Source organism: Myxine glutinosa, chromosome 3 (assembly GCF_964187855.1).
Source record: "Myxine glutinosa chromosome 3, kmMyxGlut1.1, whole genome shotgun sequence".
Classification (NCBI taxonomy): domain Eukaryota; kingdom Metazoa; phylum Chordata; class Myxini; order Myxiniformes; family Myxinidae; genus Myxine; species Myxine glutinosa.
The window spans coordinates 87,122,334-87,137,905 of record NC_136263.1 but is presented as its reverse complement, the minus strand read 5'-3'; the positions used below and the strand labels follow the sequence as shown (position 1 = coordinate 87,137,905).

General features: G+C 43.7%; 1 protein-coding gene across 1 annotated transcript; it reads left to right on the top strand.

The window, feature by feature from the left end:
- The first annotated feature begins 8,690 nt into the window (after positions 1-8,690).
- LOC144891335 (uncharacterized) lies at positions 8,691-12,462 on the top strand. The gene is made up of 2 exons (XM_078774236.1): positions 8,691-9,166; positions 9,207-12,462. Exon 2 carries the CDS (start codon positions 9,966-9,968, stop codon positions 11,100-11,102), a length of 1,137 nt encoding a protein of 378 aa, XP_078630362.1. The 5' UTR covers positions 8,691-9,166; positions 9,207-9,965; the 3' UTR covers positions 11,103-12,462.
- The last annotated feature ends 3,110 nt before the right edge of the window (positions 12,463-15,572 follow it).

The following is a 15,572-nucleotide window of genomic DNA, read 5'->3' as shown; positions in this document are numbered from 1 at the left end:
ACAAACACATAATACAGAAACCAAAAAATTTATCAAATGCATAGATACAAACAAAGAGGAAAATGCAAACTCAATTGCAGATGTAACCCCAACGATATGACTTTTCAATTTTACCAAGACAGCCAAAAATAGACATCATCTTAAAAATTTTGACCAATTTGCTTGCCAGCAATATGTCCCTTATAAAACACGATTTTATTACTCCCGCAAGGGACTAATGCATTCGATCGTGTCCGTGTGTGTGTTCATGTACAGGATATCTGGAAAAGTTCTGAACGGATTTGGATGAAAGTTGGTGGGATGATTGCCCTTGGGATAAGGAAGAATTGATTCGTTTTTGGTGAAGCTCAGGATATTATTCCGGATCCAGGATTTTTTTGAAGGATTGTTTACCATTGGAAGATAGGGCTCATTTTTTTTTTTACATTATCTTCTATATATTCTATATTTAACATTGTGATATGAAAATAGTTTTCATATTTGTTTTAAATGTAGTTTAAACTCGTGGTTATGCGTTAGAGCGGTGTATTCTGTTAGCAGCGTCGTGTTCAAGGTTCTATATTTTTTTCTAATGTCATTTTAAAACGTCCAAAGTCTGTATTAGGTTTCCCCGTTTCATTAAATGTATCGTTTGATACGTATAATGCTTTAAAACTTTTTTTTTCTTCTTTTTTTTAACCTCAGAAGAGATATCAACATTTACCTCAGCGAATGTCAATCGCGGTGTCAGTATTTGATGAACTTATAAAGACTTAGGTGACTTATAAGTGTAACCAGCATGTGCACGGGATTCTTCCCAGAAGAATGAGTGGTCGCATTAGCTTGTACGACTTAAAATGAGCGAGTTTTGTTTTCACGTTTGGGCCGGTTTTACATGTTGTATCCCTAAGGAATGAAACGAACGTTTTTCCTGGCTTACAATTTTATTTGAAGTCACACATGCCTCAAAATACACTCACTTACATAGAATTGAACGCTGAATCCGAAAATGTAAGTGAAATTGCCTTGGTTTTTTTTTACATTATCTTCTATATATTCTAAATATATATCTGTGCAGTGTCTGTCTTGTGTTGTCTTGTGTTGTGTTGTCACTGAACTACTCCCTCAAACTTTTGTGAAATCGTACTATTCCAACTTGACCCACGGCGGGAGTATGCGCTCCACTGAGTGGCGGTCTAGTTTTTTAAATGAGTTTGAAGAATCTTTCCTGTAGCTCCTTGTTGCCATCGTTTGAACAAAATAATCTAAACATTTAAATAATCATATTAAAGGATGTGTTTCAAACAAACTGCTATTTTATGATTTCAAGCCTGAACAACAAGTAATAACCACAAGGAACCACAGCGAAGGAGGACGTAATTTGGCTCATCATGCATGGGCTACACCAACACCCAGCTACTCTCACTCATCCACATGCAGGCCACCAAATTTCCTGCCAATATCCATGTCGATGGATACAGGTACCTATGTAGTTCCAATTTAAACCAACATGCTCTTTATTCTGCTGCTACCTTTCTAGGGAGACCATTCCATGCATAAACTGCTCGATGACTGAAATAACCCTACCTTATTACCTCCACTACCGAAGGTGGACGGAGATGACGTTTAACCATAGGCGTAGATTGACTTCTGTATTTCGGGGGGCAAGGGATTAACATTAATAATGGGTCTGAATTCCAAAATTACCGTTTGTTAGTGTAGTTACAGTGTACGTGAAATCACAAATACAGTTTATGTTCATCATTTAATCATCCTTATTTTTTGTTTTACCTTAATTTTTAGCCCGTTTCATGCACAGTATGTGTGTATGTGTATGTCTGTGTGTGTGTGTGTGTGTGTGTGTGTGTGTGTGTGTGTGTATATGTGTGTGTGAGTTTGTGTGTGTGTGTGTGTGTGTGTGTGTGTGTGTGTGTGTGTGTGTGTGTGTGTGTGTGTGTGTCAAGTTGTAGATTTGTTATTGCCTAAAGTTCAGTCATAGACGTTGGTTGCTAATGTGTTATGATTTAAATGTTGTTTAAAAATGCTATTTTCATAAAGTTAATAAAGGGTTTTTGCTTCGTTTTAGTTTTGGATGAGGAAGGCTTGACTTGGCATGAAGCTGGTTCTTGCTGTAGATGTCTTGTCTCCTCCGGATCTGTATAAGTTGGTTTTAATAAAAAGCTGCGTCATTCAGGCTATTTGTGGACTTCCTTTCCAAACGAAGAGCTGCTTCTTCACAGATGGTACCAGGAGTGGGGTCAGCACCGGACGACGGGAAACGGAGCCCGAGGGACAGGAGGAAGGCTGCCTGAGGCCGGCGCCGGCACGTTGATTTGATTAAAGGTGGGAGTTGTTTTATATCAGAGGGCCATTATTCCAAATTCGTACCTTCCTCCCTCGAGCGGACTCAGTCTCCCTATCTCCGCGCGGCCTGCACTCGAACAGAAATTGTAAGTAAAGGCTCATTTTAGGCCTCAGAATGACGTGGCTTTGTTAAAGCCAGGATAAACAAGTAAGGATACCAGTAAGGACTTAACAGTAAGCTTAAAGTTACAGTTAGCACCAGGAGGGGAAAATGAGGTCGGACAGCCATATAGGCTGAAGCCAGGTGGCCAAGATTTTTCCAGGAAGGAACAGCCCAGAGACAAGATGGGGTATGCCATTGCATGCCAGGGAACGAAGGGCTGTGGCTAACTTAGAAGGGCCATAAAAACATGGCCAGTAAAAGGATTTGCGCAGGATATCGGTGAAGATAACGGTCGGTACAAGGGAAGGGGGAAAAGTGAGGTCGGACAGCCGTAAAGGTTGAGCCAGGCCGAGAACTTTCCAGGAAGGATCAGCCCAGAGCAATAAGATGGGAAGCAAGCTAATGAAAGAAGGGGAACCCCTTAAGGGAACCCCGGCATCTTTCATGTTTAAGAGGCATCATTTTGCCGCGGTAAGACCAGTAAAGGACTGGGCTGTGTTAACTAAAGATTTAAATAATCCCTGGCCAGGGGAGGGATCGTTTGCGCTTGACAAGAAGGAAGCAAGCAACAGAGGTCCAGATAAAGCAGGCCAGGATCTGGTGGACAAGAGAAAATAAATAAGCTCACAGGAAATGGGCCAGGTGGCCACAGGGTGAGAAGGACAGGAATGGTTTTTGAAATATTGAAATTTTAAGCATTGCAGCTATGGTTATTGAAGCTACACCAGACAGAGGACAAGTAAGCAGTTAAACAAGTAAATCAGCGAGTGATGCCGCTGGACCAGATACCAGACCAAGACCCCCCAACCCCCCAAGACCTGAGCTCAGTCCCGGGGCTCTAGGCAACAACCCCCACCCCCCCAAGACCTGAGCTCAGTCCCGGGGCTCTAGGCAACACCCCAACACCCCCCGCCCTGCCTTCCCTTTTTCACCTCAACCCACCCCCGTCCAACCCGTCCCAAAAATCCTTTTCCTTGAATGAGAGACGTAACATGAATGAGCAAAGATTGTTTGGGAGTGGCTGGAGAAAGGCATGATTTGAGTCGATCTGAGTTTCGCGCGAAGTCTGGGAGACTTCTATGAGTATATGAATGAGGAATGAATGTATATTGGGATGTTAATTGACGTGTGTATCTGGCCAATGTATCTGTCTGTATGACATATGCAAAGCAGAGGGTTTCGGTGTGAAGCTTTGTAAGTGGTCTGCTCGACATGGGGGAAATTCAGGCCGGGAATGTCCATTTTAGCGTCTATCCGAGAGAACAGGCGAGGTCCTGAACTGAGTCCGGATTTTCATCTGTTTGGGAGTTGTTTGGGAAGCGAATTGATATAAATCGGGTCAGGAAAGCACTCGGAGTGCCCTTGTCGACCTACTGTTGATATGAAGCGGTTTCTTGGAGATGGTTGCAGGATGGGCTCCTTTGTCTTTCGAGCGGCAGCCGGACGGAGGTTTGGAGTTTGTGGAACTGGAGGTTCAGAGTTTGGGTCGAAGTGTGTGTTTGACTGGAATCGAAGAGTTCATTCAATGGCAGATATTGTGGATTGTATGTGTGGGATGTATCGCTGAGGCAGCTCACCTTTGGAATTGGTGTCGTGTGGTGCATTTTGGGTCAGAGAGGTCAAGCGTCGGAGATCCTGTTTTTTTTGCGATGTTTACGAGCTAGGGATGAGTTCTGACAGCTCACTGTTATGACGGCCCTCATTCGAGAGCGGCGCGCAGTTTTGGTTGCCACGGCTACGAGCCTCGCAGGAAACCGCGAGGCGGGAGTGTTGGGATTCGTGTGGAGGCACGAGGGTGCGCGCCAAGACGGGGGGCGGCGTGGCGTCGTCGCGTTGAGATGGTTGTGCCAGGTCGATCGGCGATCTCTGAATTTAAATCGGATTTTTGTCATGTGTGTTGTGAAATTAACGTCTATCCGAGAATCCTGGCGATGTTCGTTTAATTAAAGTGTGGTACAAACCTGTGTTTCCGCCGTGCGGCTCCGTGGAAGTTTGGGTAAAGGGATATTGTGCGTTCGGGCAGGAGCCGAGCGAGCCGCGAGTCACGGGTGTGCTGTATGAGATTTGCTCAGAGTGCCGGCGATAACTCGCCCACTCTCAGAGGAGGATGTGTGCCCAAATGCATTGTGGGTCATTTCGACTTTGCTGGATGTCGGACGTTCATGTCAGTATCTTGTCAGAATCTTCTTCTTCATGTCATGTCCTTCATCCTTCATCTTCTTGTCCTTCATCTTCATGTCAGAATTAGACATGAGTCATGAGCCATGTCAGAATAGTGGGCACCTGCGACATACATGCCATGCAATGTCACAAAAGGAATACGTTATTTAAAATGGATTTATATAAGGGGAAGAAACGATTTCTAAACTAAATTCGATTTCTAGAATGATTTTCTAAACGCTAAAATAAACGATTTCAAGACAGAGTAATTAATTTCCGGTGACAAGTTCCAACAGGAAGTCTTGTTCATACAGTAACAGTAAGTGAGGTACAGTGCGGAGTGGCGGCTGGAAGATGCATCGAAGGATTTGTGTTGATCGATGCGCCGGACAAAGGGTTTGCTGGCGAGTGATGCTGGTAAGGTTAAGTTATTAAAATTCAATAATTTGAGCAGAAATGTCACGTTTTCAACAGAACGCTTATCCGAGGAAAGAGGAATATCGAGGTTTCAACTGTCGGTATGTGGTGTGGCTGGTGCCAAGGTGTGCGGTGGTCAGGTGTGTAACGAAGCCATTTGTCCAGTGTCAGGAGTGGGATGGGAGCGGAATGAGTGTACTTGGGAGGATATTGTTCCAGGTACAAGACAAGATGCTCTTGCAATGACGGGGGGCAAGGAGACACCTAGATGTGCGAATAAGGTACGTCGAATGGTTGTCGGAGGTTGTGGTTTCATTGCTGTCTGTTCTGTGGAGTTATATTTCTGAGGCATGGATTTCAAGGAGGAAGTGTGTGCCCCGAGAAGATTGTGGGTCGCAGATTGGGCACTCTGGGTGGACACGGGGGTTGCAGTTGTGTGGGCGCGAGGAGGTTTGTTGATGAAGCGTTGTGCGAACGAGGAGGGATGTGCGAAAGGTGTGCACCAGGTAGAGAGGTGCTGCATTGTAAAGCACGCCTCGTACGGACGTTCCTGGGCGGATTGTGACGGTTGTTGGATTCGTAGAAGTTAGCATTATGCTATGTAGAGCCACATTAATGGTCATTTGTCCATTGTCGCTGGACTTGCATTACTTGTGGGATAATAAAGCGCTGGTTACCCCAATTTGAAGTTTGACCTTTCGAAGTTTATTTGACCTTTGTTCGAGATATGTAAGGGTAAGAGGTCAGAGGCAATTCACTAACCTTGGAAGAACGACAGGCGGAGTCAGTCTACAGGGTGTTGCTTTAACGACAGGATATAGAACTTAAATCTGGAGAGAATATCGGGACATATATTGTTGGATAAAACTGAAATCATGTACGTAATTAATGAACAGAGAATATCGAGTTCTGTTTGTCGTTGTAATTGTCGTTGAGGTCCCGATTCAGGGGTCTCAAGAAATAAACAGACTTCCGGTGCCGACCGGAAGCGTCAGGTACAGTACGCTTGAGTTTAATTTAACCGGGCCGAGCACAGTGACGTGCGTGATCGAGCAATGGGGATAGTCATGGTCAGTGAAATGCAGTGAAATGCAGTGAACATGCCCGATTTGGCTTTGCGAGGCTCCGGATAGAAATTGGCATTTCGATGCTGTGGATTATATTGTGCCTGCCCGGAAAGGTGATGTCCTGTGCTGGGGCTGGCGACATGCCTCTGTTATTTGTCTGTCTGTCGGTCTGATTGTAAGTCTTTGGTACTGGGAGGGCTAATTGAGTGCTTAGGCGTCATTGTTCCATGGAGGCAGGAGCTGTGAGTCACAAAATGTAAACGGGAACTTTGTGTAACTTTGCACCGGATCCACAAACAGAGAGATGGACAGGACAACAATGGAGTTTATATGGACGGGTTTGGGGCAGGTTCAATCTGACGATTACAGAGGGCTTTGTTCTGTTCACGAAACATGTAAAATTCATGGAGTTGAAGTGGTTTGCAAGAAGGCAGCAGAGTCAGTACTGGGATGCAACCTCGTCCAGGGGTTTTGGTCCAGCCTGCAAGGAGTCCAGGGGCTTGTTTCAGGGCTGGGTCACCAAAAATGGGATGCTGTGCCCATCTGGATGTAAAATTATCCATCAAGGACGGGGAATAATGTGCAGTGTGACTGATTGGAGGTAATAAGGATTTGTGTCGATTTCTTGATTCGAGTTGATCTGGAAACAAAGACAGATGGGATTAATGTGTATATCAGGAACATTTTGGAAAAGAAATATGGATATATGACATTACTAAAATATAACCAAGCAATTGAGAGTTCTTGGGTTAATGGGATATAAATAAATGCATCTACAAGTTGATGGTTTATAAAAATTTAGTTCTGGATGATACTTAAACGATGAACAATGTTGGCAATATACAAAGAATGTGACTTGTTTTTTGGGGGGAAAACATGTGGTTTAAAATTGGTTGGCTAAGTTTTAAAGATGGAGATGTTTCGCAGAACTCTTATGATTATTTATATGAGTGGTGGACTATTCCATGGCGAAGCATTTTTCAGTTTATTGAAAGTTGGATTTTGTAAAATAATGGTTTAATATAACCACAGTAGAAAATAATATACAGATTTGGGACATTTTGTAAACTTTCGAATAATGAGAAGATTCATAAAATTCATTTTATTTATTTCATGGAAAATATTTGGGTTGCAAGTGGAGAAGCATGGTATGGTATAAAAATAAAGAGGGAGTATCCAGGAAAAGGATGTTCAAGTGAACTTTGTGCTGTGAAAAGAATGTCGAGTTAATGGAAGTGTTTTGTTCGATTAAATTTGTTCAATTTGTGTTCAAATGACCATCGATGTTGGGGGCAAAGTTATGGGTGGATTTGGTGAGTGGTTTTGGGGCAAACGAAGATTAATTTAGATTTATCATAGTTAAGTTCGAGGAAGTTGATTTGAAGCCAGAATTTTATTTGGATGCCAGAAAGGAGAAAGGAGATGCTGAAAGCCAGAAAGGAGATGCTGTTGTCTACTCTGAATGACAGGTGGTGGTATCCAGGGCGCTGAGGAGTTTGTTCACGTTGTAAAGTTTGTTTATTTATTTGTTTATTTAGTTTGTTTATTGTAGAGAAGAGTGCTTTTGGGATTCCGGAGCCAGAGTGGATAATTTGAGGGTAGTAGGTGGAGTAGAGGACATCTTTGCAGTGCTGTAGGTGGTCCTTGTGGGCTTGGGAGTGAACTGATTTGGGTTTAATAGGCACAAGCTGGTCTAAACAGGGTGAGGAGGATGGTGTGATTGATGATGTCAAAGGAGGCGTTGAAGTGAGGAGGATGAAAATGTTGAGGTTGCCGGCATCAGAGGAGAGAAAAGGTCGCTGGTGATTTTGAGGAGAGCAGTTTCAGTACTGTGGCTGGAGCAGAATCCGGATTGGGATGTTTCATACAGGTTATTGGCAGAGTGGTGATGTTTGAGTTGAGTGGCCACAGCACGTTCCAAAACTTTTGACAGAAAGGGTAGATTGGAGATGGGTCTGAAGTTATTTAGGGTGTCAGGGTTTAGTCCAGGGTTTTTCCAGAATGGGGGTGAAGTTTCACGAGTTTTTGGGGAAATCGGTATGTGAAGCTGGATTAAGTTGGAACTGCTTGATGAGCCATGGAGATGGATTGGGTTTTGTTGTTGGTTGTCTGGGAGTTCGGTTGTTGCATTGCCAAAGGTTTCTGTGTGGTGGACACACTCGTTGGCTGTTGTCTTGTGTGACGTGGAGGGAGATGTATGTGGCTGCGTGTGGCTGCCTGGAATCGGGAAGGCGGCTACAGTGGTTGATATTGGTTGTGGATTGTCCGGGGTGCTTCGATTTGCATAGGGGGTGAAGATTGGGATATTACATTATTTTAAGTAAGTATTGGCATGAGTAATTACATAAGTAATTATGAGTTATTATGAGTATTAGTTATGAGTAAGTGATTATTACCTTCGCAAAAGCGGAAGGTTATGTTTTGATCGCTGTGTATTTGTATGTCTGTGTGTGTGTGTATGTGTATGTTATTCGCATAACTCAAAAAGTATTCAACCGATTCGCATGAAATTTGGTGGGATGATAGGTTATTATCCGGGAACCATTTGATTAGATTTTGGAATCGATCGGGTCAAAGGTCAAGGTCAAGGTCAAGAAAAGGTCATGGATGTGATTACAATATCAAATTTTTGGCGGGATAGAATGGTTTAATTTGAAACAAATCTTCCCGCATGACAACGTAGGTGTGGCTTTGCTACACAGATCTTGTAGTCTTTTATTTTGGCAACAAAAGTAGCTGCGGCGAAGGTATGCGCTCTACCGAGTGCCCGTTCTAGTTTTAGTAAAGTTACATGTTTCGCTGTGTTGTGGATCTGGGGACAAGCTAGTTTGATGGGTACCCTGGGGTCTTCGGCGTGTCTATGTGTTTGGCTGTCTGTTACACCGGACTCTTGAATGGGTTTTCATGAGACGAATTTCAGACATAACAGTGAGAATCTATTTTGAGCGAATCACAGTGGGTGAGGAAAACATTGTGTGTGACCAGACACCAGAACTGACCAGAATTGAAATTGGAAGTAGACCAGGTTATTTCTATTATTTGTTTATTCGTGAAAATAAATAAATAATAGGGGGAGGTTAATGGAGGTTAATGGTGGTTTGTTTGTGTTAATGGAGGTTAATGGTGGTTTGTTTGTGTTAATGGAGGTTAATGGTGGTTTGTTTGTGTTAATTCTAGTTGAAACTCTCGCTGAAGTAATTTTCGTTTATTTTTATTTTTTGATTCGATTTGAGAGTTGAGATGATTGATTTTTTATTAATTTTATAATTTTATTTTTATTGATGTTGGAAACAGGTAATGGGATGCTGAGAGAAGGATTGAATTTAATTTGAATTGGACTGGATTAAATGGGATTGAATTTAAAATTGAATATTGGATAAAATTGGATCCACTTGAAAAAAGTGGATTAGGAAATTGGAGAAAAGGTGTTCTATGAAACAATGAATTGAATGAATTGAATCTATGAATTGGAGACCTGTAGACCAGGTGTTCGTGGAGCACTTCACCTGCAAGAACGCCTTGGAACCAAGGTGGAAGGGACCAGTCCAGGTGTTGCTGACTACACCAACGGCAGTCTTTTGCGAGGGCAAGACTTCGTGGATCCACGCCACGCACTGTAAGTTGGCCATACAAGCACCAGACACTACACCACAGCAACCACAGTAAGGATGGGCCTAATCATAGGTACAATACTATTGATAGCGACAGCAGCTAGGGGAAACTCCGATTCCAATAGATGCGAAAACGAAACCCGACACCTCACCGTAACATAGGGACAAAGAGTATCACTACCATGTTTCGAACAGAAAGCCCTGCACACAAATTGGGTGAACATAAATTGGCTAGCACTGTCGGCAGGGCCTGGACGCGTTGGCATGGTACTACAAAAGCAACGAGAGTTCCGGGAAGATGGGCAAGCTAGCATTAAGACCTTGGCCCAACCAGGATACCAATGGGGAACCCCTGATTTTAAGCTACAAACACGCACACGCCTAGGGAAAGACATGACCATGCAGGTCCGGTGCAGCGTCTGGACCCCTGGCGCGGCCGGTGGCGAAAAGAACTACATACCATGCATCGAATACATACTCACGCCACAACCCCAGAATAAGGCCCCAAAGAAGGGTGAAAACACATATTGGAAAGTGGCCAGGGAAGTGGCAACAATTCAAAATAGGACACACTGCTGGTCGTGCATGCGCTTTCCCCAAGCAGGCACCACAGGAATACACATGATAGTGCTACCCTCGTCCCTCAATGACCTCTGCTCACAACCTATCGATTCCCCATGTTTAGTCACCACGCTGGAAAGAGAAGGGGTTGACAACGGCAAGAGTTGCAATCGACAATTTAATTATCGCCCGTCAATGATTGCCCATGTGGCCGAGAGGCCTGCCCCCGTCTGGGTCAAACCACAGAAAGGGACGGTCTGCCTCCAGGGTTCCGGCCACTTGCGTATGGGAGAATCAGAATGCGCCTACACTCTCCCCGGGAAGCTGGGACAAGGGAGCTCGGGGATTACATTACGAATAGTACTGCAAGATAAACACAACCACAACATAACGGCTATAACATTCTCTAGGGGGGTTAGTAGGATTAATGGGGTGGTAAAGGGACTCCAGTGCTTATCCACCCACCTGGTCCCACCCCATGGGACAATGTTTATATGCGGCGACAAGGCTTACCCCTATTTACCAAATAATTGGGGGGGCACATGTTATCTGGGTTCAGTCCTTCCTGACGTTGAGATACTGGATGAGCTAGACCCAAAGTCCTTGGACAGGCGTTATAAGAGGTCAGTCATGAACGAAGATGGAACCACTAAACTACACGGGAGTCTATGGGAAAAGGTGTTTGGTTTCTTCTTCCCAGGAGCGGGCACAGTCATGGATAGTTTCCGGATAGATAAATTGGCTTTGGCCCTAGAAAAGGTGGCAAACGACACCGCTACGGCTCATGACATACTATTGGACACGGTAATTCACATGCGTACAATGGTGATGCAGAAGTGAGACTAAGGGAAACTAGCCACGCCCTGACGATCGATCGGATCGCGCGCGAAAATTCTTATACATTTAGCTGGCTCACTGACTGGTTCCAGGGATGGACGGGCACCATAGTGAAGTGGTTATTGACCGCACTGGCTGTGATAATCGGGGTAGTAATTTGGGGGGCACTAATGAAATCTCTAGTCCTCCTCTGTATGAGAAAGTATTTTACAGGATGGAAAGTGAAGAAGCCGCCGACAACGACTATGGCTCTGACCACAGAGGCCGTCGACCTGAACGGGTCCTTCAACAAGGCAGTTGCGACCGGCGCTCCAGAAAATTGCATTGAATTTTGTAATGACTGTGATACTTGTGCGGATCCCATGTGGGAACTGGCTGCTGCCTGTAACGGTGTATGTGATAACTGTGATACTTGTGCTATAAACCCCTTGCGTGTACTGGCTAACGCTGCTTATGTATTACAAGCTGACAGCTGCACGCCCCCTTTCAACCCAACTATGGATCTGATTGCGACGCTGGGCCTGGCGGTCGAGGGACCCGACGTGGATATCCTAGACCCGCAAGCCGACCAGGCGCCCAAGGGAGACTTTGACATAAAGGAAGTCCCTCTCTTTTCTTCATATGTATTAAGTTCAAATGCTTCAAGTGAATCGGATTTTTACGCTCTGTACCCTGACCAGGAAATTGAGACACAAGATACTGACAATACTATGTATTCCCCAGAACAGCAGCACGTGAGGGACCTCATGGGCATGATCGTTGATTAACTTCGAAGATCTGCAAGGACTGAGTCTGCAAAGGGTGGGGGGAGCAAGTTCCGCAGGGGAGGTGGTGGCCCTCTGGCGGAGCAGAACCTCATCTGGACCAGACACCTTCGTTGTGGATCCGAAACGTTAATGGACTTTCATGTTCTGAGCCCTCAGGCTCCGAGCACGCACCACACGACACGTTCGCCAAATGCACGGGCGAGGCGCTTTGGGCGCACGATATGCCCTTGGGAGATACCCGCATTACACAATTATTTTTTCAATACCCGCATTACACAATTATTTTTCAATAAAGCCCGATGTGGCACGTTGTCTCTTAAGATACTTTGTCTCGACGAGACAAGAGGAAGGAATGTCAAGTTGTAGATTTGTTATTGCCTAAAGTTCAGTCATAGACGTTGGTTGCTAATGTGTTATGATTTAAATGTTGTTTAAAAATGCTATTTTCATAAAGTTAATAAAGGGTTTTTGCTTCGTTTTAGTTTTGGATGAGGAAGGCTTGACTTGGCATGAAGCTGGTTCTTGCTGTAGATGTCTTGTCTCCTCCGGATCTGTATAAGTTGGTTTTAATAAAAAGCTGCGTCATTCAGGCTATTTGTGGACTTCCTTTCCAAACGAAGAGCTGCTTCTTCACATGTGTATGTATATGTGTGTGTGAGTGTATATATGTGTGTATAATGATATATATGTGTGTGTGTGTGTGTGTGTGTGTGTGTGTGTATGTGTGTATATGTATGTATATATGTGTGTGTATGTGTGTATGTGTGTATGTGTGTGTGCATGTGTATGAGCATGTGTGTGTATGTATATGTGTGTTGTATGTGTATGTATATATGTGTATGTGTGGGTGTGTGTGTCCAGGCCATAACTTTTTATACCATTTGAGTTTTGTCATCAAATTTTCAACAAAGCTTTATTTTGAGAATATGGAGAAGGCAAATTGATAATTTTGGTCAAAAGGTCAAAGGTCAGTATCACATAAAATTGTCAATTTCCATCAATGGCTAACGCCTGCTCTAGCAGGGGAAATGGCCTTAAAATGCCTGTTGTTGTTGTTGTTGTCATCTGATCGACCTGAAATTTTAAGAATTATTTTGCATATTGGGGTCACAGAATTGGTTCACCAATCGAAACCGAGAAACTGATTATTTTTAGCTCTAAAGCGGAATGGTCAAGGCTGAATACAATAATCAATTTTCTTTTTTTTTTTACTTCATTATTTTGAGCAGGCGGAAGTAGAAGAGGACGATGTCTGAATACAAACGGATGTGGACGGGCTTTGCATTTTCAGATGCTTTCTAGTTTGACATGTTTAGCAGCTAACACCCATATTACTATTTCCATAACAAATTCTTAAATAAAACTAGAACAATGCGACTGTGTCGCCAATATGCCTCGGCATAGTCCCACAACGGGTAGATGCCCTCGTTCACTGTCCTAAAAATAAACAAGTTTGTTTTAAATCCCTTCAGCTGTTTTAAAGTATCACATTTTCACCAGCCATGACAGGTTTCACATCGATCGGTGAAGCAGTTTCAGAGAAGGGAATTTTTTAAACATGTTTGGCAAGTATACCACTTCACCTGTGATATCATCATCATGCTTTTGTTCCCCATTGGGAGTATTTGACAATGTGCCAAGTTTCAAATTTTTCCATTCAGCGGTTTCAGAGAAATACTTTTTTAATTATTTGCTTTTAATCCAAGATAGCTGCCATACCACGTGACCTATAACGTCACAATAATCATAAAAACATTCTGCATGGGTGTCATTCCTACCCTGAAAGTTTCCTCTCAATCGGACATATGGTTGCTGAGAAAAAGGAGGTTTAGCCAGTCCGGGGACACACGGATGTACGGACAACCCAAAAACATAATCATAATGCCTCAGGCCTCTTTGTCGGCGGAGGCATGAAAACATATCGAACACTTTATGAATCACGTCTCCCCGATAATTCACATACACAAACATTGTCTGAATATTATAAATACTGTTCTTACCCTAATGAGTAAAGTAGGTACAATCGGTTTTCCCCTTGGTTAGCGTAAACGTCCACAATGTCCTCTGGAATCCTCTTCACAGTTAAAGAGTTAACTAACCTTTTTATGTGAAGAAGAGTCATTGAAGAAAATCTTCTTCCTCCATGGTTCAGCACAAACAGTTTCTAATCCGTCTCATTGCATAAAAGCTTCGTTCCGAAATGGTTTCATCTGTGAAAATCCTTCATTTGTGAAAAATCACAAATTTCAAAGTTGTTAATCTCATTTGAAAAAGGATGCAGCCAATCACGTCACTCTATGCAAATACCGCGATATTTGTTGTGGTTGGGGGAAGAAATCCATGCATTTGGGTTAAGTTTCGCTTTGTTACTCACATTTAAATACGGGATGTTTTTATCTTCATTGTAAACTATTGAAGCATGGATTCGGACGAAATTTAGCAGACAGGTTGGGTGAAGTTCCTGATCCGGATATGAAAATATTTTCATTTTTAAGGGATTCTTCACCATTGAGAGATGGGAACAAAAACGATATATAGCATGATATTTCAAAAAGTTGAGGACGAGTTATGACAAAACTTGGGGGATTAGTTGGTTCGGCAACAAGAACAAGCTGATTCTATTTTGGTTCAGGTCCGGATCCAGATCCGGCCGATGAGTTGGATACAACACGTAAACTGTTCAGCCTGGTGCAGTGTATGGACCCTTTATACCAAGTGATGTTCTAGTTGATAGTGGAATGGTAATTTATTCCATTCTTTTGTCCTGCATGAAGGTAGGTTCAGCACTGCCGAAGCAGTTTCTTGGCTCAGGTGACATTTCGTTCGTAACCCACGAACTTCTTCAAAGCCAAAACACAAATAAAACGTGTGGACATTCATTTGCCTGCCACATGTTAATCCTCTTCTGATCCACCACACCCATATTCATAGTGGAAAACAAAGACAATTACTTTTGTCTTTCTTCTTCATACCAATCATCTGTATTTGATTATTTATTTAATCTATCACTACAAATATATGTACTGTATTTATCATAGGTACAATGCCTCAGAAAGTATTGTTATGTCGGGGGGTAAAGGAATATCTAGAGCCAGGTAGATCTGTATAAGTAGGTATTCGATTGTCGCGAAAGGGAATCAACCTTGTAATAAGTTCTGTGTTTTTAGGCGGTTTGTCCGGGTAAGAGTATACCTGTGATCATACAAGGATGTTCGTGTGTTAAATAGTTGCAGGGAATAAGGTAACACCTCTGTGTGTCAGACCTGGTAACCATTCCTTTGTCCCTTATGGCAACGCACACATATAAACACTTAGATGGGTCCTTAGTGCACACATTAATTAGTTCCCTTCCCTTACAATGACTTTGGAAGAAAACCAGCAGGACGCCAGATCGTGGCACCGCCTCTTGGCCGCCGCCAGCCGCACCACGAGCTGGCCTAGCAACATCGTGTGAGACGACTTGTACCCACGCCACACGGAATGTGTGATTGGTTGGCGAGGAAGGCGCAAACCTCCAGCCAATCAGGGTGGGAGGTGCGAAGAGGCAACAGAGAAGGAGGTTGTTCATTGGAGGGAAGGCGCTAGAAGGTTCGGTGGACGGCGGGAAGCTACGAGGCACTGATCGGGGGGGGGGGGGGGGCGCCAGAGCTGACGTCACACGCAAGGTGATAAAAGAACGCGCTGGACGACATTTTGTCTCTTTTGC